This window comes from Populus trichocarpa, chromosome 6 (assembly GCF_000002775.5).
Source record: "Populus trichocarpa isolate Nisqually-1 chromosome 6, P.trichocarpa_v4.1, whole genome shotgun sequence".
In the NCBI taxonomy this organism is placed as follows: Eukaryota; Viridiplantae; Streptophyta; class Magnoliopsida; order Malpighiales; family Salicaceae; genus Populus; species Populus trichocarpa.
The window spans coordinates 1,490,951-1,511,635 of record NC_037290.2 but is presented as its reverse complement, the minus strand read 5'-3'; the positions used below and the strand labels follow the sequence as shown (position 1 = coordinate 1,511,635).

The following is a 20,685-nucleotide window of genomic DNA, read 5'->3' as shown; positions in this document are numbered from 1 at the left end:
GCGGGTTTATAAAACAAATATATTTAATAGTGTTATAATTGTGAATCATCGCTAAATAAATAATAAAAACTAAAGGTATGATGGAGTCAATATTTCATGATGGAAAAAAAAATTATAATTGAAAGTAGAATGTCTTTTCTAATATTTAATTAATCATTACAAGATTAATCAGAAAACAATTTATCATGACACTTTTCTTTGCCACAACAAAAGTGCTATTTTGCCCATAAAAACAAAAAAATATTAAGCTTTCAGTTATGAGTTTTTTTGTCTTTTAAAAAAATTTGCTCAGTAAAATTACAAATATCGCACTGTTTGGAATGTGATTCCCTTGATATATACCAATGATAATTTTTCATTGGTATTTACCAACGGAGTTAATAATATAAAAATTCAGTCAGTAAATATCATTGCAATATATTGATAAAAAAAATTTATTGGTGTTTATATTTGTATTCGCTAAATTTATGGTAGTGATTGAATTATTTATAATTCTTTGATAATTTATTAAGATGGTGAACATTAAATCTAAGTTTTAAGAAACAGACGAGAGTCATAAAGGCACAAATAAAGATTAATAATAATCTCTAAGGTCTCGTCCTATCATATGGAGATTTTACAGTATCATCTCATTTCCCTGGAAGAGTATGTTCATTTTCTTACGTGCAACCATGTCCATAACAAAATTATATTTTATATCTGTATGCTTTGTTTTTTCATGATATTTGGGGTCTTTTATATTAAACTATTTTAATTTATCTTTAATTTTTTTCATATTAAATTTTAGATGGATTTGTTACCTCTGTGTTATTTATTTATAAGAATGAAAATTACATGTACTGAGAAATTAACCATAGTAAATATCCAAGATAAATAAATAAACATATTAAAGGAGAAAGATTATTCAAGGTAACATATTTACATTTGTATCTGTTTTTTTTTTATATCTTGCTAGGAATATTAGATTCCTATTGTAGTCTTTAATTAATGTTCACAATCTTTTTTAATTTATCAGTTAATATATATATTTTATTAAACATAGAATATTTTTCCATTTCTTAATTAACAAATTTAATGATGCCAAAATAAATTCATAATGTTGTGTCTTCTTTTCTTGTGTTTGAAATTAACTTGGAATCATATCAATGGTATTGTGTGGACATGGCAACTAAACCACATATGTAACACTACTAGTCTATTTGGAAATGTGGACTAACCCGTGTTTTTAAAAAATTCAAAAAAAATATTTTTGCTAAAAATTAATTTTTTTTATATGTTTTGGATTGTTTTGATGCGCTGATCTCAAAAATAATTTTTACAAAATAAAAAAACATCATATTGATGCATTTCAACACGAAAAACACTTTGAAAAGCAACCGCAACTACACTCCAAACAGGCTTTAGGGCCCCGTTTGTTTGCTGAAAAGTAGTTTTTTTTTTGGAAAGTGAATTCCGGGAAAGTGAATTATTTTCCGATGTTTGGTAGTGTAATGGAAAATAAATTGAAAAATACTTTCCAGTGTTTGGTTATGTCATGGAAAATAAGTTGGAAAATAACTTATTAATGTTTTATTTTTTTCAAGTTTATTAAAACAATAAGAAACGAATCTTACAAATTAAAAAGTTGAATGTGAATGAAATTGAAAAAAAAATATAATTTCATAAATTATCTCAAATAAAATAAATAATAATCAAAATAATAAAGATCAAATCTAAAAAATAAAAAAAATTGAAAGATGAAGAAATAATAATATAATTAAACTGGAAAGTATTTTCTGTTGACCGGAAAGTGTTTTCTGTTGACTAACTTTCCTATTGACAAATAAATACAGGAAAGTTTAAAAAATAATTTTTTGAAAACCAATTTTCGAGAAACAAACACATCCTAGATTTGTTTCCATAATAATTAGTAAATTTTTTTTGAATGACTTTACCGACACAAAAATTTAAGAGGCCTGTAAAAAAAATAAAAAATTACTAGCACAATCTTCTAGATTGCATAAATAGCAAGTGAATCGTTTCTAGATTGCATATATAGCAAGTAAATCACTTGTATAACAAGAATTTAATTGAAATTTTCTAGTATTCATGTTCATTCAATCTAATTTATTGAATTTAAATCGAATAGTCATGATTCAGTGTATGAAAAATTAAAGTTGAAATAACTTAATTCTTCATCTCTCTCTCCTAATCTAATCTAAGATATGGGAATTCAAAATGATAATGACATTTGGAATAGGATAACCATAAATATGATCCAAATCTACAAAATCCATTACTTGCCATATATATATATAGAAAGAGGGAGTTTTTCCATGTGTAAATTAAAAGGAATTTTCATGCCATCACTCTATAACCAGCATAAATTTCTACACAATCCGACCATATATTGTAGCCAAGTGAATCGTTAAATTTCTACATTTCACGCTAGCCGAACCCTCTCCCTGTAGCAATGATGGTTTACACTTACGTGGGCTACTTCGCAGCAGGTTTGGCTGTTCAGGTTCTTGTTGCAAAGATCTTGAAATTATGCTGGATTGTCCTGTGGAGGCCATATGCCTTGATTAAAAGCTTTGAAAAGCAAGGAATCAAAGGGCCATCCTACTCTATCCTCCACGGTACTCTTCCTGAAATGAAGACCCTGCTAAAAGCTGCGAATGAAGTGATACTAGATACAAACTGCCATGACATCGCTCAAAGAGTTCAGCCGCACTATAATAGATGGTCCGCTGAATATGGTCAGTTCATTTCTTCCTCCTCTTTGGTTCTCAGTTTTGCATGCTACTGGGTATTTTAATATTGTTTGAGGGATTTTTCTCCACTCCTAAACAATGTTTCTTCATTTGAAAACCTATATATTTGTTATAGTTTTGATAATTACTCGAGCAATTACGTGAATATGGATCAATTTTATTCATCTCTAAATGTTTCAACAGTGGGAGCTGTGCACATACATATACATATAATTCATTTGCAAATGTGCAAATACTATTAATAAAGCATCTATCCCATACTGTTAAAGGTATAAAACAATATAAAAGATTGAGAACATAGAATCTAGACTCAACTATCTGATTCGATATGATATCAGAGCCTCAAAACCCCCCGCAAATAACCTGTAGCTACCACTTGACAAACCTCGAAAGACGGATTGCAAGCAAGGGGGAGTGTTAAAAAACATCTGTCCCAGATCGAAAAACTACAAAAACATAAAAGATTAAGAATAGGCCAGTACCCACCCCAAGGGTTAAGTCTTTTGGATGAAACCTGCGTATCTGAGCTGTTAATGACTTATAAAAAGTGATGGAAAATGGAGGCATTAATTTGTTATGATGTATACAGGAGAGGTATTTTTGTTCTGGCGTGGGGTGCAACCAGCAATAAGGATAGCAGACCCTAAGTTAGCCAAGCAGATACTATCAGATAAGTCTGGTGCCTATGCGCAACCACAGTTCGACCACAGATTATTATCATTCGCGGGGAATGGAGTGGGTCAGTTGAATGGACCAGACTGGGTTAGACACAGAAGTATTCTCACTCCTGCCTTCACCAAGGACAAGCTCAAGGTATCGAAACTCTGATCTTAACATTATATATTAGTTTTGATGCCTACTATTATTTTAATTTGTTGAGTCTACCAGCTTATGACAAAGAGAATGGCATCATGCACCATAGACATGATTGACGATTGGAAAAATAGGGCTCGAATAGCTGACCATCAAAATATCACGATAGAAATGAGTGAAGAGTTTAAAAGGCTCACTTGTGATGTAATTACTCATACTGCCTTTGGGAGTAACTATGTTGAAGGCGGAGAAGTCTTTAAAGCACAAGACGAGCTTATACACCATTGCGTTGCTACTATGGCAGACCTTTACATCCCTGGCAGCCGGTAATTTCTTCACTCAGTAACCTTCCTCTCTTCTAATACAGCTAAGATTCCAAGGGGTGATCTTGTGTGTGCAAAACCCTAGTGATTGCTCATTTTTCTTGACCAGATTTCTTCCTACACCATCAAACCGTCAAATGTGGAAGATGGAAAACAATGTGAACAACTCACTGAGACGCTTAATACAGGGGAGACTAGAGTCGGCCCAAGCTAGAGGAAATTTAGATGGATGTTATGGGGATGATGTACTTGGTTTACTGGTTGAAGCCTCAAAAACTACCAATAAGAGTCTCAAGTTGACAATGGATGAAATCATAGACGAGTGCAAGCAATTCTTCTTTTCTGGCCACGAGACCACTGCCAAACTATTAACTTGGACCGTTTTCTTGTTGAGCTTGCATCAAGAATGGCAAGAAAGACTGAGGGAAGAGGTGCTGACGGAATGCGGGATGGGAATTCCTGATGCAGATATGGTTTCCAAGTTAAAATTGGTAAACTATACAATAATATTATTCTTTTAAGTGCACCAACAAAGCATATTTTAAAAATCTGATGAAGGGGCCTTTGTTTAATTTGCAGCTGAACATGGTTCTTCTTGAGACTTTGAGGCTGTATTGTCCTGTACTGGAAACCCTCAGGGAGACATCAAGAGCTACGAAACTAGGGGATTTCCTGATTCCAAAGGGTGTGTTCATAACAATTCAACTGGTGCAGCTGCATAGGAGTAAAGAATACTGGGGAGAGGATGCGAACGATTTCAATCCATTAAGGTTCAAGAATGGAGTATCTCAGGCTGCAAAACACCCAAATGCTTTCCTCGGCTTCGGAATGGGTCCGAGAACTTGCCTTGGTCAGAATTTCGCGATGCTGGAGGTGAAATTGGTGCTTTCGTTATTGCTTCAAAGGTTTTCTTTCTTCCTCTCTCCAGAGTATAAGCATGCACCAGCTAACTACTTGACCATGGAGGCACAATATGGCGTCCCTACTATTGTGAAGCCGCTTCTTTCAAAATAATCACCTTCCTTTGCAGCACCTCCACAATTTGCTACCTTACTATATATTGGTGAATGAACATGTAGAAGATTGAGAACTTCCCCATTCATTGGCTACATTATTCTGTTTTCACTTAATAAAATACTTATGGACTGTGTCTTAATTTATTATACTCTCTGTCCAAACTAGTTTGGGTCACTTCCACATCTGCAGTTTAATACTGCAAGAGATTCACAATGTTACTTTTGATGACAAAAAAAAAAAAAAAACCTTATGGTGAGAAAAGCCTAAAATTTGATTAGTGGTTTAGAATTACATAGCTCACCATTTCTTAATGAGAAGAATGGATGGATTTTTCTAGATGAACATGCAGCAACTAGCTAAAAAATATAATTACAATGTACTTTTTTTGTTTATTTAATATTAAATTAGTTTGGAACTAAAGTTTTTAATTCAACTTGAATCTAGAGTTTCATGAGATGTAAGTTTTGAAGATTAATTCAAGTGTAGAAGGTTCCCGAATTATCTTGGTTTTTTTAAATTGATATTTTTTTTCTATTTTATCCTTCGATATTCGATTAATTGATTTTTTTTTAGTTTTATCATTTAATATTGTATTATTTTATGGTTGAGCTTCATATATAGTTTTATTCAATTCTCTTTCGATGATGATTTTTTTTTACCTTTTATGGGCACGAATAATTGTTTAATCAAATAAAATATTTATGTTAAGAAGCAAAGTTATTAAACACGATTGAATATATAACCTATGTTACGAGGTTAAATATCTTAATTTTAGTTATTTCTTGATCAAATATGAAGGTTATGGATTTTTAATAGCATTAGATACTTGAATATAAGATGATTCTTCCATGATTTTCATGATATATTTATCCATAACAATCAATATTAAAAATATATCTAATTAGAGATTCTTTCTAAGTATTTAATACATAACAAAAATGCATCATGATATATTCTTTATTCATTATGTCCATTCTAGCAAAACAAATTCATTCACTTAATTAGAATATAAATTTGATAAATTTAATTATTTAAAAAGAACTAAAGCACATGACACGCATTACCAGAATATGTGTTAAAGATTTAAAACTTGTTTTCTGGAACCCTTCAATTATAAAAGAATTAAGACCTCTTGATCCGAGGTTGTCTTGTGCTGTTAAAACTATTGACATGGCTGTTGTTGTTCTGTGGTTTGATTCGCAGAATAATGATTATAAAGTTGCAGGGTTGTGCATGTTTGGAAAATCAGGAAGAATATCGGGCAGCAACTGCAGAGAGTATATAAACCTGCAATGCTCAATATTAAAGTTGAGCTTTACTCGCATAATGCAGGATACATGAAGATTTAAAAAAAAAAAAATAATATGAATGTTTAGGTTAGTTTGTATGGATCTCGATTAATTTTATGAGATCTCAAATTAATGTTTATATAAACTTTCAATAATTTTAAAATTTATAAAATTCAAATTAATAATTTTAAAAAAATTAAATTTAAAATGTGATTAATTAAGCTATAGTTAATACTGAAATTGGTCATTTTCGCATGCTTTTTGGTGCATGGAACCAGGCTTTTGTTAATGGGGTTGTCCATTGGATTCTGTGTCGCGAAGTGATCGTAGCAAGAACCAATTTTATGGAAATACTCGTAAAATTGGGCTTATACAATACTCATAAAATTTATAAGCCCATAAAATTGGGCTTATAAAATATTACTAATTTTATAGAAAATTAAACTTATAAAATACTCATAAATTTTTTTTTATAATTCAATAATCAAATTAAATATTATTTTTATTTTTATTTTTATTATAAATTTTATTAGTCAGAATATTTTTTAGACAATTTCCATACATTGTGATTAATAACTTTTGAAACAATCCACATTGTCTCTCTTAGGTCTATAAAAAAAAAAATTAACTACCTCTTTTCTCAAAAAACAAAAAAAAAAATGCATCATTTTATTGCATATTATATGCAAGATGAAATATAACGACAATCGTAGATAAAAGGACTTAATTGAAAAACATCTAATATTTCAGGAATCTACATAATAAAACTGATAGTTTGAGGATCAATATCTCCGTTAGTAGATGATTGTAGGACTAATTTAATGTTTGCCTAAAAAATTAAAGTCATCTTTTTCTTGACTGACTTTAAAATCTTCCACAAACATCTACAACAACCGTAAGCACAACACCAGCTGACGTCTAATATCTCACCACGTGTACTTTCCTTACACATGGCCGTTTCCTACTGGCCACCGTATCAAATAAGTTCCCACGTCAACAACCCTCCACTGCCACCTTATATAAAGCCCCTCCACTTTCTCTTTTCTGTTTTCTCGTCAACCAAACAGAAAATCAAAAGGAAAAAAGAAAAAAAAATTGATAGCAAAATCAGCTCGTTAGCTCTTTCTCTCTGTCTAGGCAATGCAATTCATCTACTGGTATCTATCTCTCTTTCTCTCTATAGCTTTAGCTCTGGCTTAGTTTAATTTATTTTATTTTATTTTCACAAAATTTCTGTTTGTTTCCTGGGAAAATAAAAACTTGTCTTTAACTTCAATTTCTCTGCAGCCAAACAGATTTATAATTTATTTATTTTGCTTTTGTTAATTTTTGTTGCAGACGGATTGCTTCCTTGCTTGCTTGATTGACTGATTATTATAAACACGTGATCAGAATGAGGTTATTAAGATTATGGTTATTACTCTTAATTATGATCGTGTTGAATTCAATTCCGTCGGAATCAGCTGTTTCGAGTATAGATCTTGGTTCAGATTGGCTAAAAGTAGCAGTAGTAAACCTTAAGCCAGGGCAAACCCCGATTTCGATAGCGATTAACGAAATGTCTAAGAGAAAAACCCCGGCTTTAGTTGCATTCCAATCTGGAACTAGGCTTTTAGGTGAAGAAGCTGCGGGGATTACTGCACGGTATCCGGATAAAGTGTATTCGCATTTGCGTGATATGTTAGGGAAAACTTATGATCAAGTTAAGGAGTTTTTGGATGCAATGTATTTGCCGTTTGATGTTGTGGAGGATTCTAGAGGGGCAGTTGCGTTTCGGATTGAGGATGAGAGTGGGAATGTGGGTTTGTATTCAGTTGAGGAGTTGTTGGGTATGATTTTAGGGTTTGCTGGGGATTTGGCAGAGTTTCATTCGAAGGTTGTGGTTAAGGATACGGTTGTTAGTGTGCCTGCATATTTTGGGCAGGCAGAGAGGAGAGCATTGGTTCAGGCAGCACAGTTGGCTGGGATTAATGTGCTTGCTTTGATTAATGAGCATTCTGGTGCTGCTTTGCAGTATGGTATTGATAAGGATTTTTCTAATGGATCGCGGTACGTTGTGTTTTATGATATGGGTGCGAGTAGTACTTATGCTGCGCTTGTGTATTTCTCGGCTTATAATGCTAAGGAGTTTGGGAAGACTGTGTCTGTCAATCAGTTTCAGGTAAATTTAATTTAATTGGTATTCGGTGATTATTTAGAATGTTATGTTTGTTATATGGTGGCCGTTCTGATGTTACTCCAAAAAAAAAAGTTCTGATGTTCATTTTGTGTGTTTTAGGATGTTTTGCTTTCCATAAATTATGGGATGTACTGCATGTTAGCTCATTATTTTGTCATAGGTTTCTCTGTCTAGAAAATGGTTTGGTTCAATATATGGTATTATGTGCAAAGGAAGAGGAAAAAAAAGAAGAAGGATACAAAGTGGGTATGGATATTAAAATAGAGGGAACTGCAAAGTGGATACTGAAAAGAAATATATTACTGAAATGCTGCGCTGTGGTCATTCTTCGTAGTTTAAGATTGTGGTTGCTCATTCTAATCTGAATCATGATGTGTGTTGGATGCTCATCACTGCTATTTTATAGTAGCCTGAATATTTTTCATTTCCATCCTTGTTCTATATAGTTTGTTGTGCTTCTTATGGATGCCTTGTTCAGTACTCCTAGCAATCTTGTTACTTTTTGATATATTTCCAGGTTAAGGATGTCAGATGGGACCCAGAACTTGGAGGTCGGAGTATGGAATCAAGGTTGGTGGAGTTCTTTGCTGATGAGTTTAATAAACAAGTTGGGAGTGGCATTGATGTGAGGAAGTCTCCAAAGGCAATGGCTAAATTGAAGAAACAGGTGAAACGTACGAAAGAAATCTTGAGTGCAAACACTATGGCTCCTATATCAGTTGAATCCCTCTATGATGATCGGGACTTCAGGTCGGTGGATTCTTAAGTATTCCTTACTTTTTATTCATGGCAAGGTTTTATGTATGTACAATTTTTGTCTACTGCCATGCTGCACTTCCTCTTTGCCCCCTGAGCAAATGACCCTGTGCATATTTATGGGAATTTATCTTTAACTTCTTATACTATGAACTTACTCCTCTTTATTAGTGATGAAATTATTTTAATTGACTGTGATGTTATTAAGATATGAATGCATACTGGTGGTTAGGTACTTTATTGTGCTTGATGTGGCACCTCTGTGGATTTCCTTGCCCAAAATCACTCAAATCATTATCTTTAATTTTCTTCCAGGAGCTCCATAACACGTGAGAAGTTTGAAGAGCTCTGTGGAGACCTGTGGGACAGATCTCTTGTACCCATCAAGGAAGTTTTGAAGCATTCAGGTCTGAAGGTGGATGAGATATATGCAGTAGAGCTTATAGGAGGTGCTACCAGAGTGCCTAAGTTGCAGGTTGGTGCTATCTTCTTCAATTTTGAATAAGCCCATGAACACTGATAATGCTGCATAACAATAGTTAGAATAAACTTAATGTATAGGTGTTTAAAGCAAAGTATCTTTTTCTAGTCCATTGGTTGGTGTAGTGCAATAACAAATACCATCATTGTGCGTTGCCTCCATTATTGATCAGTTTTGGCCATCTTAGTCTATTTATAGCCATTTTGACAGTTTTGTCCCCAAATGAAGTTTCAGCTGTTAATCAAGCCCCCTTGTGTCAGCTGCAAATATATCATTTTTGTTGGTCCAACTTCCAACCTTTGTTCTTTCTGTTTTTATTTGCTTAGATCTCAGAGATCTAATATCTAGGATAATAATCATCCCTTTATATTTTAAAACCTGAATTGTAGGAGAATGGTTGTGTAAATAGAGTCCATGTACTGTTACAGCCTTAAAAGTAGGGGATGGGAGTAGTTTTGTTTTTAGGCCTTTTAGATGTTAAGATCTGAAGTAGCTCTTAAGTATCTGTTCGGCATTTTCTCCCTATGCCATGGACTTACCTGTGTTTCAAATTGCATGTCCCTTCAATCCTTGAGTTTCTTTATTTTCATATCTGATTTTCATTTAGGATGCAAATCACAGAAATCTGCTTTGGCACATAACAGGCTAAGCTCCAGGAATTTCTTGGAAAGAATGAACTGGACAAACATTTAGATGCTGATGAAGCTATAGTTCTTGGTTCGTCTCTGCATGCTGCAAATTTGAGTGATGGAATCAAATTGAATCGCAAGCTAGGAATGGTTGATGGTTCATCATATGGATTGGTGGTTGAATTAGACGGGTCTGATCTGCAGAAAGATGAGAGCACCAGGCAGTTACTTGTGCCAAGGATGAAAAAACTCCCCAGTAAGGTAAATAACATTGTGATATGACTATTGTGTTAGAGATGGATAATCAGAAAAACCATTTTGATGGTCCAAATGCATCAAATTTTGCTTTCCAGTTTTGCTTATTATGTCTCGATTGATTTTTAACAGATGTTCAGATCCATCATCCATAAGAAAGACTTTGAAGTTTCACTGGCATACGAGTCTGATCTTTTACCACCTAGTGTTACCTCTCCTATATTTGCGCAGTATGCTGTATCTGGCCTGACAGATGCAAGCGAGAAGTAAGGATAGCTATTCTCTGAATCATATGTAGATGTATATAATGCTTCAATGCTAGTAAGTTTTCAAGTAATTTCTTCACGCAAACTTCTAACATCACATTTATCTTCTGTGTCTTCCTTGTGTTGTCTAGGTATTCATCTCGGAATTTGTCCTCCCCCATCAAGGCAAATCTGCATTTTTCTCTTAGTAAAAGTGGAATTCTTTCATTGGATCGTGCAGATGCTGTTATTGAAATATCAGAATGGGTGGAAGTTCCTAAAAAGAACCTGACTGTAGAAAATACAACAACCACCTCTCCAAATATAACACTTGAATCTGACACTAAGAACACTACTGAAGAAAGTGATGTAAATTTGAATTCTGATGGTGTGACTGACAACTCATCCAACAATAATGTTGAAGGACCAAGCACTACTGAGCCTGTTACAGAGAAGAAGCTAAAAAAACGGACTTTTAGGGTTCCCCTGAAGGTGCAAACAAGCTAGCATTATTAAAAGTCTCTATTGCATGGTAGAAAGTTTTCCGATAGAGTGTTTTACACCTTTCTTGTTGCTGATTTCTGTTGTTTATATTTCTAGATTGTCGAGAAGACAGTGGGACCTGGAATGCCTCCGTCCAAAGAATATCTAGCTGAAGCTAAAAGAAAATTAGAAGAATTGAACAAAAAGGACGCCGAGCGAAGAAGAACTGCTGAGTTGAAAAATAACTTGGAAGGATATATATATTCTACTAAAGAAAAGGTTTGAAGTCTTCAATCAATTCTACCTTTTTACAGAAATAAAGATCAGACATTTCCATTTCTTTTGATGACCATCTTTTGGAATCTTAAACATGATGTAGGTGTTTCTTCCAAATTTATATTCATCCTCTATGCTTGAGTGATATGGTTAAGATGGCTCTGGAACCACTACTTGATTTGATTGCTATTAGAAATTTTCTTCTATTGATCATTTTGTTATTGAATATGAATAGTCAGCATTCCATTTCCTTTAATTTATTGTTGATATCCTTACTCATGGTGCCAGCTTGAGACATCTGAGGAGTTTGAGAAAATTTCTACCGCTGATGAACGGAAATCCTTCATTGAAAAGCTTGATGAGGTGAGTCTTTTTCCTGGTTTTTCTTTAGTGTTTTTAGGAACTTGAAAGGGTTTGTCATTTTAACTTCTCTACTTCAATTTGTGATGTGGGAGCATGTTGTACTTTTTTAGGTTCAAGAATGGCTATATACAGATGGTGAAGATGCCACTGCAAAAGAGTTTGAGGAACGCCTAGATTCACTAAAAGCTATTGGTGACCCAATATTTTTCAGGTACGACAGTTTCTGCTTTTAATTTTGACCTCTGCTATGATGCTAACTGCCGTTATTTATGCAAGTATTGAGCTTGGCTATTTGAATGAGTTATTCCTAACTTATGAATGTTTTGATATAGGTATAAAGAACTGTCAGCAAGACCAAAATCTATAGAGTTAGCTCGAAAGTATCCTGGTGAGCTGCAACAGGTACTTCAGATAACGCAGTTCAAACACCTTTTTATAAGATAGGTTTTTCTTTTCTGGGGCTTGGATATGTTATCATTCAGTATTGCCATTACCACCATGAAGCTGACAGAAAAACTAGGCTGGAAAAATAGATTAACATACAAATAATCAACTAATTTCTTTTGCTGGAAATACTCCTCTGTCATGTGGTATTTAACTATTTTTCCTCCTTTTTCATTTGTTTTTCCCATAATCTCTGTCACTTTGAAAACTTAATGCAGGATCCATTGTACTTCAAAAAACTTTGCGTGCCATATATTCTCTCTTTTCTATGTAAATTGTTGTATTGGTTTCTTGAATTGAAAACTACAAAAACTTGGGACAGAGGAAACAGCGTCTTGATATTTAGTTTCCCTCTATTTGCTTGGACAAAAGTGAAATACTGAAACAGGAAAAACTAACGAAACTGGAGCTTTGATAGACTGCAGCTCTTCAGCAATTGACTTAATTATCATGTTTTCTATATGGCTTATTTGAAGACATCATAATTAATCACCTTGACCTTTCTTTTTTCACTGCCTGCAGATTGTAAAGGGCTGGGAGACAAAGAAACCTTGGCTTCCAAAGGACAGAGTAGATGAGGTGTTTTTTCACATCTACTCTTACTTGGTCTCTTCATGAGATTTTCTTGGATCTGCTTAAGATTGGAACAGTGTTCAGCAATGCTTACATCTGGATATTGTGTTTGTGTGGTTTTGCAGGTGGTAGGTGATGCCGACAAGTTAAAGAGTTGGCTGGATAAAAAGGAGGCAGAACAGAAGAAGTAAGTTTTCACTGCTCTGGTTTTTAGCATGTCTTCCTTTTTCATTAAATTTTTTATCGTCATGTTTGTATATATATTGTTTTAGATTTAGACATGTAATTCTCTATTGCTGCTTGCAAAATCTTAGTTCAAGTTATAGGAAGCACTGATGCACACATTCTTTAGCATTGTTGAATCTTGTGCTTATCTCTCTCCAAGGCAACCAGTTTCGTTTGTTCTATTGAATTTGAAAGAAAAGGTATTCTTAATATGCTTGCAAGTCATGTGGCATGATATAGCATTCTAGACATGTTCTCCTCCTCCTTTTTACTCAAATTGTAGGAATAATACTTCTGCTTATAAGATGGAGATCTTTATTATTTTCTTGTTCTTGGGCTTGTGCAAAATCAAGTGACTTTCCTTCTCATATCTGAACAGGGCCTCTGGCTTCAGCACACCAGTATTCACATCTGAAGAAGTATATTTGAAGGTGTTTAGTCTGCAAGAAAAGGTATCACTGCAAGTCTTTGCGACTCCTTCATTAAGAAATAAAAATTAGATACTGCTGCAAGTCTTCCTTGCCTGTACCATTTCAATTGATATTTGATTGGTGTTTTACATAGGTTGCCAGTGTTAACAGAATTCCCAAGCCAAAGCCTAAGAAGAATGAATCTGAAACCAGCAGCGATAAAACAAGCAGCGCTGATTCAACTTCTGGCGAGACTCCTGAAAAGGAGAAACAAACAACAGATTCAAATGGTTCCGCTGATGAAAAAATCAACCCAGATGGATCAACTGTTGAAGACGTCAACCCAGAACCCGAAGCTCGTGATGAGTTATGATTAATCTGGAATGACCTGTAGGAACGGTGTTGGCCTTCTGAGTTTAAAGTATGGAGGCCGTATACGAAAAGATAGGGGGAGACACAACACTGCAATTTTAATTGACGGGCGCCTATTTTCCCAGGAGGCTGCTGCCTATTCATCATCCCTCATATATAAAGACGTTCCCCTTTGTGTAGAACTCATGATTATACCCACCCAGATCGAGAGGCATTTTCCAGGATGCTAGTTTGCCTCGGAGAGATTTTTGATCGATCATCTTTACTTGTTTACAAAACAATCGATAGCTATTTACGTTTCTTTCGAGGAAGAGTATTTTCCATTTTCATTATGAAATATAGTTTCTGTTTCCACGTATGATTTTGATTCTGTTTCTTAATCTTGCCATAATACTCGACAAAAAATTTGGCTTGCGAGGGAAACCTTAAAACGGAGACACAGGAACTTGTCTCAAACGGATTAGTGTTGAAAGCCATGAAACAAAGGTTTGTATCAGTTGGTGAACAGGGAAGCCAACATGTGTTCGACCAAAATATAAGAATACCCCAGTTAGGTAGATAGGGTCAAATCGAAGATGCAATCAAAGCTTTCACTCGATGGAAGAGCTAAAAAATGGTAGGGTCAATGATGCAAGCAAATGCCTCGCAGAAATTTGGTTTCTTGAAACATCAAGCAATCAAATTATATGCAAGCAACTTGTATATTAATGTTATATATAAATGATTTATTCAAATTTATTTTTATATAATAATTTATTTTTTCATTTTCTTAATATTAATTTAATATTTTCATAGATTTTTTACTGGTACACATGCAACACTTGTTAAGAAAAAACAAATGTTTGGAACAGCAGCAAAGAAAAACTTATATTACATTCATGATCGACAATTTGCAATGGCGGGTCTTGAAGAAAAATTTGTATGCATCCTAATTTACTTTGCAGCAAGCATCAAGATCCTGAATTTTCAGAACTGTTGAGATTCTATTCCAAATGTTTGCAGGAGTACAATGATACATTTAATTTTATTCCAGCTATACTAATGGCATTTTATACTGATAACAGATCGTACGTATACATCTATGTATGGATATTGTCAACTATATCAGGCTCTTCACATTATTGAAGTTTCCTACAGCTTCTCGGACCATCAAATTCTGTGTGTGCTATCTTCCTGGCAGAAAAGAAATGCATGCTTGAACTCAATTAGGCGAGTCCAGCAAAGGTTTCTAGCAGAATCAACTGTGTCAATAACCATTCAAATGTGACTTCTGCCATTTCCAAGCAATCTGTAAACTCTTCTGAAGGTCAGTATATTGAGCTGTCCAGCTTAGCTCTTGTTTTATTTTGGAAGGATCACTGAAGACCTCAGCATAGTCTCCTGGCCGGCGATCAAGGTATTCAACCTTTATGTCCACGCCTGTTGCCTTCTTACACGCATCAACAAACTCCTTCACTGATCTGCCTGTGATTGAAAGGAATCAAACAATCTTCAGGGTCAAGAAATGCAAGAGAAACTGACACTAGAAACAGAAAAAACGAAAGGATATAGAAAAACCTTTTCCAGTTCCAACATTGTAAATGCCAACTTTCCGAGGTTTTGCGTGGGCAAGAGCTTTCACATGGGCATCAACCAGGTCAGTGACATCGATATAGTCGCGTACACATGTGCCATCAGCTGTTTTATAGTCTGTCCCTTTAACCTAAAGCCATTGACAGGAGCAGAAGAGCTTCACTTCCTTGATTTGTGTATGACAATATTATAATTAATATCATGGGGACATAGCCACAGCACTGAATTTTCATTTTCTTTCTTAAGTTACCTTGAGTCCAGGTGTTATCCCTCGAGCTGCATCAAAACAAGCACCAGAGATTCGGCCATGCTCACGAAGCTCAGGTCGTGGAGCTTCCCCTAATCTTCCTTCCGGGTCAGACCCAATAACATTGAAGTATCTGTAAACATAGGCATTATTTTGATCAGAATGCTGGATGCTGGATAAAAATGTCTGATTAATATTGTCGGAGTCCTTGAAAGGACATTGAAGATTAAGCAAAGAGAAACAATTGAAATCAGAGCACCACTCACCTTAGGATCATGACAGCCATGTCAGTGGTGTTGGAGAAGTCAATTATGATATCTTCTGCCATTTTCTTGGCTTTTCCATAGGGGTTGATTGGAAGCTGAAATCATACACCAGTGTAAATGAGTGAAGCATGAAGAAAAATGAGTTATGGAGTCGTTTTGGCCTTGATTCAGAATAATCTTTCAACAGAAGAATTCTGAAAATCCTCTGTAAGTAGAACAGACATGCCAGAGTCACTATCGGTCTACACCTCAAGCAGCTATTCTATATCTACTTTGTTATTGTTAAGTTAAAGAAGGCATTATGAACAAGAAAGCTGAGAAGAAGAGGTTTCTGGCATTTCATATGGGGATTGAGCTCCAGCATTTGCATATTGGAGTGGAAAAATCTTCATAGTCTAAAACAAAGAATAAAACAGAAACTTACCTGAGGAGTTTCTTCTCTAATCGGCATCTTAATAGGTTCTCCGTACGTTGCACAAGTGCTCGAATAGATTAATGTCTTCACATTATGTGCAGCCATTGCTTCCAAGACAACCAAGGTATTTGATGTGATATTGTGATAATATCTGCACAGCATGGTGGATTTTAATGTACTTCTATGGAAAAAGAATTTTAAGATGGTAGCCGGAGGAAAACATTCTAGGTATACCTAAGGGGCTCTATTGTACTTTCACCAACATATGCAACAGCAGCAAAATGCATCACAGCATCAAATGCATTTTCGGCAAAGATTTTGTTTACAGCTTTTGCATCTCCTAGGTCAGCATATATGAACTGCAATCTCCCAGGCTCTGGAAATAGCTCTTGAAGAACTTTAACCGCACCGAGATTCCCTCGAGAGAGATTGTCCTGTCAGAGGAGGCATAGAGGTTATAAATCCATGCAGCAAAATCACATGCTTAACTTCAATATCAGAACTCATATGGTTAGACAGAAAGTGTTTCAAGTTTCCTGAATAAAGCATACCACTATAGTTACTCGGTATGAATCCTTCAAGAGTCGAAGTGCAGCGTGAGAACCTATGTAACCAGCACCTCCGGTCACCAACACATGCGTTACGCCTAGCTCATGTTGGGAGAACTGGATATGATAAGGAAAGACAATGTATCACACAGCAGGAAAATGAGTTCTTAAAGACTCTGATGAAGGATTCACCAACACAGGTGCCCTTTTTCTTTGTCATAGGTGGTAATAAACTTTAACCTCGTAGATAACAAAGTTTGAGATTTGCTACAGATGACAAAATGCACATGAATAACAGGCATAGATTGTAAGCACAAAGCTTTATAATCAAGATAGTAACATACCATGTCGGGGCTGGTATAACTAGGTGAGTACACTTGCTTGAGCATGACAATGCATACTGCAATGAAGAATGCAACTGCAATAACTTTTCCAGCAGAATTGCTCTTTCTTCTTGAATCCAGGAAATCCATACCTAATGGCTCAAACATAAAATCCACAAATATATTAAGCAGAAACAACCAATCAAAGTTCCAATATTAGATATGATCAAAGAATTATCCCAGTTAACTCATCCTAAAGGTGCCATCAAACTCTACTGATCAGTGAGATTTAAGAATATGAAGTCAGAGCCAAGGATGAAGGGTTGTGGAAAAGGCCATTACCAGAGCCCTTGTGCACCATCAGAAATCGAAAAGCTCACCGGCTTAACTAATCAAGATTAGTAACTCTTAATCTTCTGATTTTAAAGCATAAGAAAAAACATATGGGATAGTGGTAAGTCTTATGGCAACTAAATCCATCCTCCCAGAGTCTCAGAAAAACATGAAATCTGATTAGTCAATTATATGAAGGAGGTGAAGAAGCAAATTCTCTTATGCTGTGTAATCTCTTGGACCATTTTTCCTGATACGCAACAATAGTCCAATATCTCCAGAATTCTTGTTTGAAAACTAACATCTACATTTTTTTTTATCTTTAAAAGCATAAATCCTGTGCCTCGGCCACTAAAATGAAAGATGCTAAAAAAAATACAGAAAGAAAAGAAAACTTTTGATCACGATGATGAACATACAAATGAAAAATCAGTCAATACCGCAATCATCAATATGAAAAAGAAGCTACCTTCAAAATTTCAATGATTGATGATAATCAGCCAAAATCACACCTCCAGAATCACACTTCAGCTGAAAAAGTACCCAATTCAACTCAAAGCTTTCATGAACTGAACATATATTTCAGGGTCTATATATCTAAGATTATGATCATCATACAATCCTCCCCTCCTCCTTAAAAGAATAAATCAATATAAAGTAAACCAAAAGATGTGTTCCCTTCTTTGGATATCCCATTTAAAACAGGCATTTTAGAGTCTAGGCCGAGTATCTTTCCTAAGATAGGAATCTTGAACGATGCAAGGATTTAAAGGAGAACATAGAAATTGACTTTAAAAGGACACAAAAACAAGACAACCTAAGAATAGACATCAAAAATAGAACAAACACAAGATTTCCAATTCGTTATATCCTAAGAAAGCTAAATATTTAAAAAGAGAATAAAAAAATCCCACCAACAAATTTCAGCTAAAACGTTAATTCCAATACTAGTCTGCCAAACAGAATCAAAATCAGATTTTTCATTCAGAAATTAAAAAACCAATCACTTGTACAGGAACCCACCTAAAATCCAACCAGAAAACCAACAAGACTTTGCAGTTCCGATTAAAAAAAACAGAGAGAGAGAGAGAGAGAGGGATGTGGCCAATAGGTTGAAAAGGAAAGGAAAATAGAATCAGAACATAGAAATTGGCTTTAAAAGAGTATAGAACTAACCAAAGAATTAGACAACCTCTTCAGTGATTTTAAGAGAACATGGAACCAGCCAAAGAATTAGAAAACCTCTTCAATGATCTTAAGAGAACACCATAGACACCATACAAAGTGTCAAGGATTGACAGGGTGATTCTGAAGACAAGTGGCAGAAATATTATAGGAACATTTAAAGTCAAATCATGAGGTTTTAAAATGAAGGACGTTGAGTTTTCTAAATGGAAATGAATAAAGAATGGAAAGGTGGTGAGGATGTGAAGGGAAAAAGGTTAAAGATTCTGAAAGTAGTCGAGGAAGGGAGGATGAAACTGCCATAGATGTGAGAAGAGATGACTTGGACCAAGTCAAGTGGCCTTTGTTGATATTTTATATGCTTTGAATTGAGAGGGAAAACTAGACAATGATTGATGTGCCTTTGCTCAAATCAATTTTTGTCCACCTTGAGATTATTTTCCTTTTCCTCTGGAGAAGTTTCTTTTTTAGAAGAAAGTTAACTAATATTAAATTATAAATCAAATCTTTACTACCGTGTTTGTATATGTGATCCATAGTAATGTTTTCAGTATTTTGTTTTGAATATAAATTTAAAAATATCTGATTAATTAATATACATACGTAAGTTATGCTGAAGACTCTATTTTAAAATCTTAATTAAAACAAATATTATAATTTATAATTTTATTAACTCTACTTTTTTAAACTATAGCTATAAAATTATCACAATATCAAACACACAATTATATCTTTTATAATTAGTGAGGCTATTGGTACATTGAAGATATTATTATTATCGAACTAAATTAAAAAGAAATTGTGAGAATTTTACTCTTTATAATCTATTTTTGAACCATGAATGAACTTATAAGCAAGGCTTAATTTTTTTTAAATGCCATTATTTAATTATTATTTTTAATTTGTAGCTATTTAATATATATGTTAATTGAAGTCAAATTTAATTGATTAATAATCCTTTGTTATTCAAAGAGTATTTTGCCAAACTTTTGTAATGGTTTTTCCTTATAAAAAAAAAAAAGTTTTGTTAGTTCTAATAATAGATTATATGAGTGAAGATCAACTCATAAGCTATATGCCTTGGTGGTTATTCTTTTGACCTTTTCATTTTGATGAAGAAACAAATGCAATAATTTTGATAAATCAATAAACTTGATTAAATAATATTTTTTATATTTTTATATCGTAATGTATTGATATTAAAAATAATTTTTTAAAAAAATATATTATTATAATATATTTTTAAATAAAAAATACTTTAAATTACAACCACTACTATAATTTTAAAAAATATTTTTTAAAACTAGTAATTAACAATATCTACTTAGTAATACTAAAACACCAGGTGACACTAATAGCTTGTTCGGGAGTGTGGTTGCGGTTATTTTTTAAAGTGTTTTTTATACGAAATGCATTAAAATAATTTTTTTTTATTTTTAAAAAATTCCAAAACATTTTAATTTTAAAAATATGAGTACAACTATATTTTCAAATGCTCACGAAAAAAGCATGCCACCAAAGAAGCCCGTGGATTGTGAATCTCAAACTCGTTTTTAGTTTTTAGTTTTTCTATTAATTTATCTATTCCAGAAAAGAAAGAAAAAATCAAGATTATCAGCCCAGGATTTTACAGCCTTAAAAGGGGCTAGAGAGCCCACCCACCAGAAAGTGCAGAAAAGCAATAACACTTCTAGTTATGAAATAGTCAGCTGACCCGTGATTTCCCGCTGATCAGATACATTTTTTAACATATAAAAATTAAATGTTTTTGTATTATTGTAAAAATTAATAAAATAAAATAAAAATTATATAAATTAATGAATAAAAAAAATTATTAACGCAACACCAGATATAGGACTTGAAGTTAACTTTTGATGAAGTAAAATAATGAAAAGATGTTGTGAGTGTGT

The 20,685-nt window shown here is 33.9% G+C and overlaps 3 protein-coding genes across 7 annotated transcripts; 2 read left to right on the top strand and 1 right to left on the bottom strand.

The window, feature by feature from the left end:
• Positions 1-2,429: 2,429 nt before the first annotated feature.
• On the top strand, positions 2,430-5,033 carry LOC7479609 (cytochrome P450 709B2). The gene is made up of 5 exons (XM_002308791.4): positions 2,430-2,738; positions 3,343-3,566; positions 3,642-3,892; positions 3,999-4,380; positions 4,469-5,033. The coding sequence occupies exons 1-5, from the start codon at positions 2,453-2,455 to the stop codon at positions 4,901-4,903; spliced, it is 1,578 nt and encodes a 525-aa protein (XP_002308827.4). The 5' UTR covers positions 2,430-2,452; the 3' UTR covers positions 4,904-5,033.
• Positions 5,034-7,198: 2,165 nt separating this feature from the next.
• Positions 7,199-14,244, top strand: LOC7495642 (heat shock 70 kDa protein 17). Its single transcript, XM_002308790.4, has 15 exons — positions 7,199-7,352; positions 7,534-8,356; positions 8,892-9,124; positions 9,446-9,605; positions 10,256-10,501; positions 10,628-10,761; positions 10,893-11,232; positions 11,341-11,502; positions 11,788-11,862; positions 11,973-12,073; positions 12,195-12,264; positions 12,829-12,885; positions 13,005-13,066; positions 13,484-13,556; positions 13,669-14,244. The coding sequence occupies exons 2-15, from the start codon at positions 7,589-7,591 to the stop codon at positions 13,885-13,887; spliced, it is 2,700 nt and encodes an 899-aa protein (XP_002308826.1). The 5' UTR covers positions 7,199-7,352; positions 7,534-7,588; the 3' UTR covers positions 13,888-14,244.
• Positions 14,245-14,849: 605 nt separating this feature from the next.
• Positions 14,850-19,099, bottom strand: LOC7479608 (probable UDP-arabinose 4-epimerase 3). 5 transcript variants are annotated; one of them, XM_024602478.2, is made up of 10 exons: positions 18,767-19,099; positions 18,060-18,121; positions 17,279-17,409; positions 16,938-17,051; positions 16,621-16,820; positions 16,396-16,537; positions 15,972-16,066; positions 15,709-15,838; positions 15,444-15,588; positions 14,850-15,350 (listed from the first exon to the last, which is right to left on the bottom strand). In XM_024602478.2, exons 3-10 carry the CDS (start codon positions 17,405-17,407, stop codon positions 15,133-15,135), a joined length of 1,173 nt encoding a protein of 390 aa, XP_024458246.1. In that variant the 5' UTR covers positions 17,408-17,409; positions 18,060-18,121; positions 18,767-19,099; the 3' UTR covers positions 14,850-15,132. The 5 variants fall into 5 exon arrangements, with proteins under 5 accessions (XP_024458246.1, XP_024458248.1, XP_002307918.1 ...); XM_024602480.2 differs by lacking the exon at positions 18,767-19,099 and adding an exon at positions 18,614-18,704; XM_002307882.4 differs by lacking the exon at positions 18,060-18,121.
• Between the last annotated feature and the right edge of the window lie 1,586 nt (positions 19,100-20,685).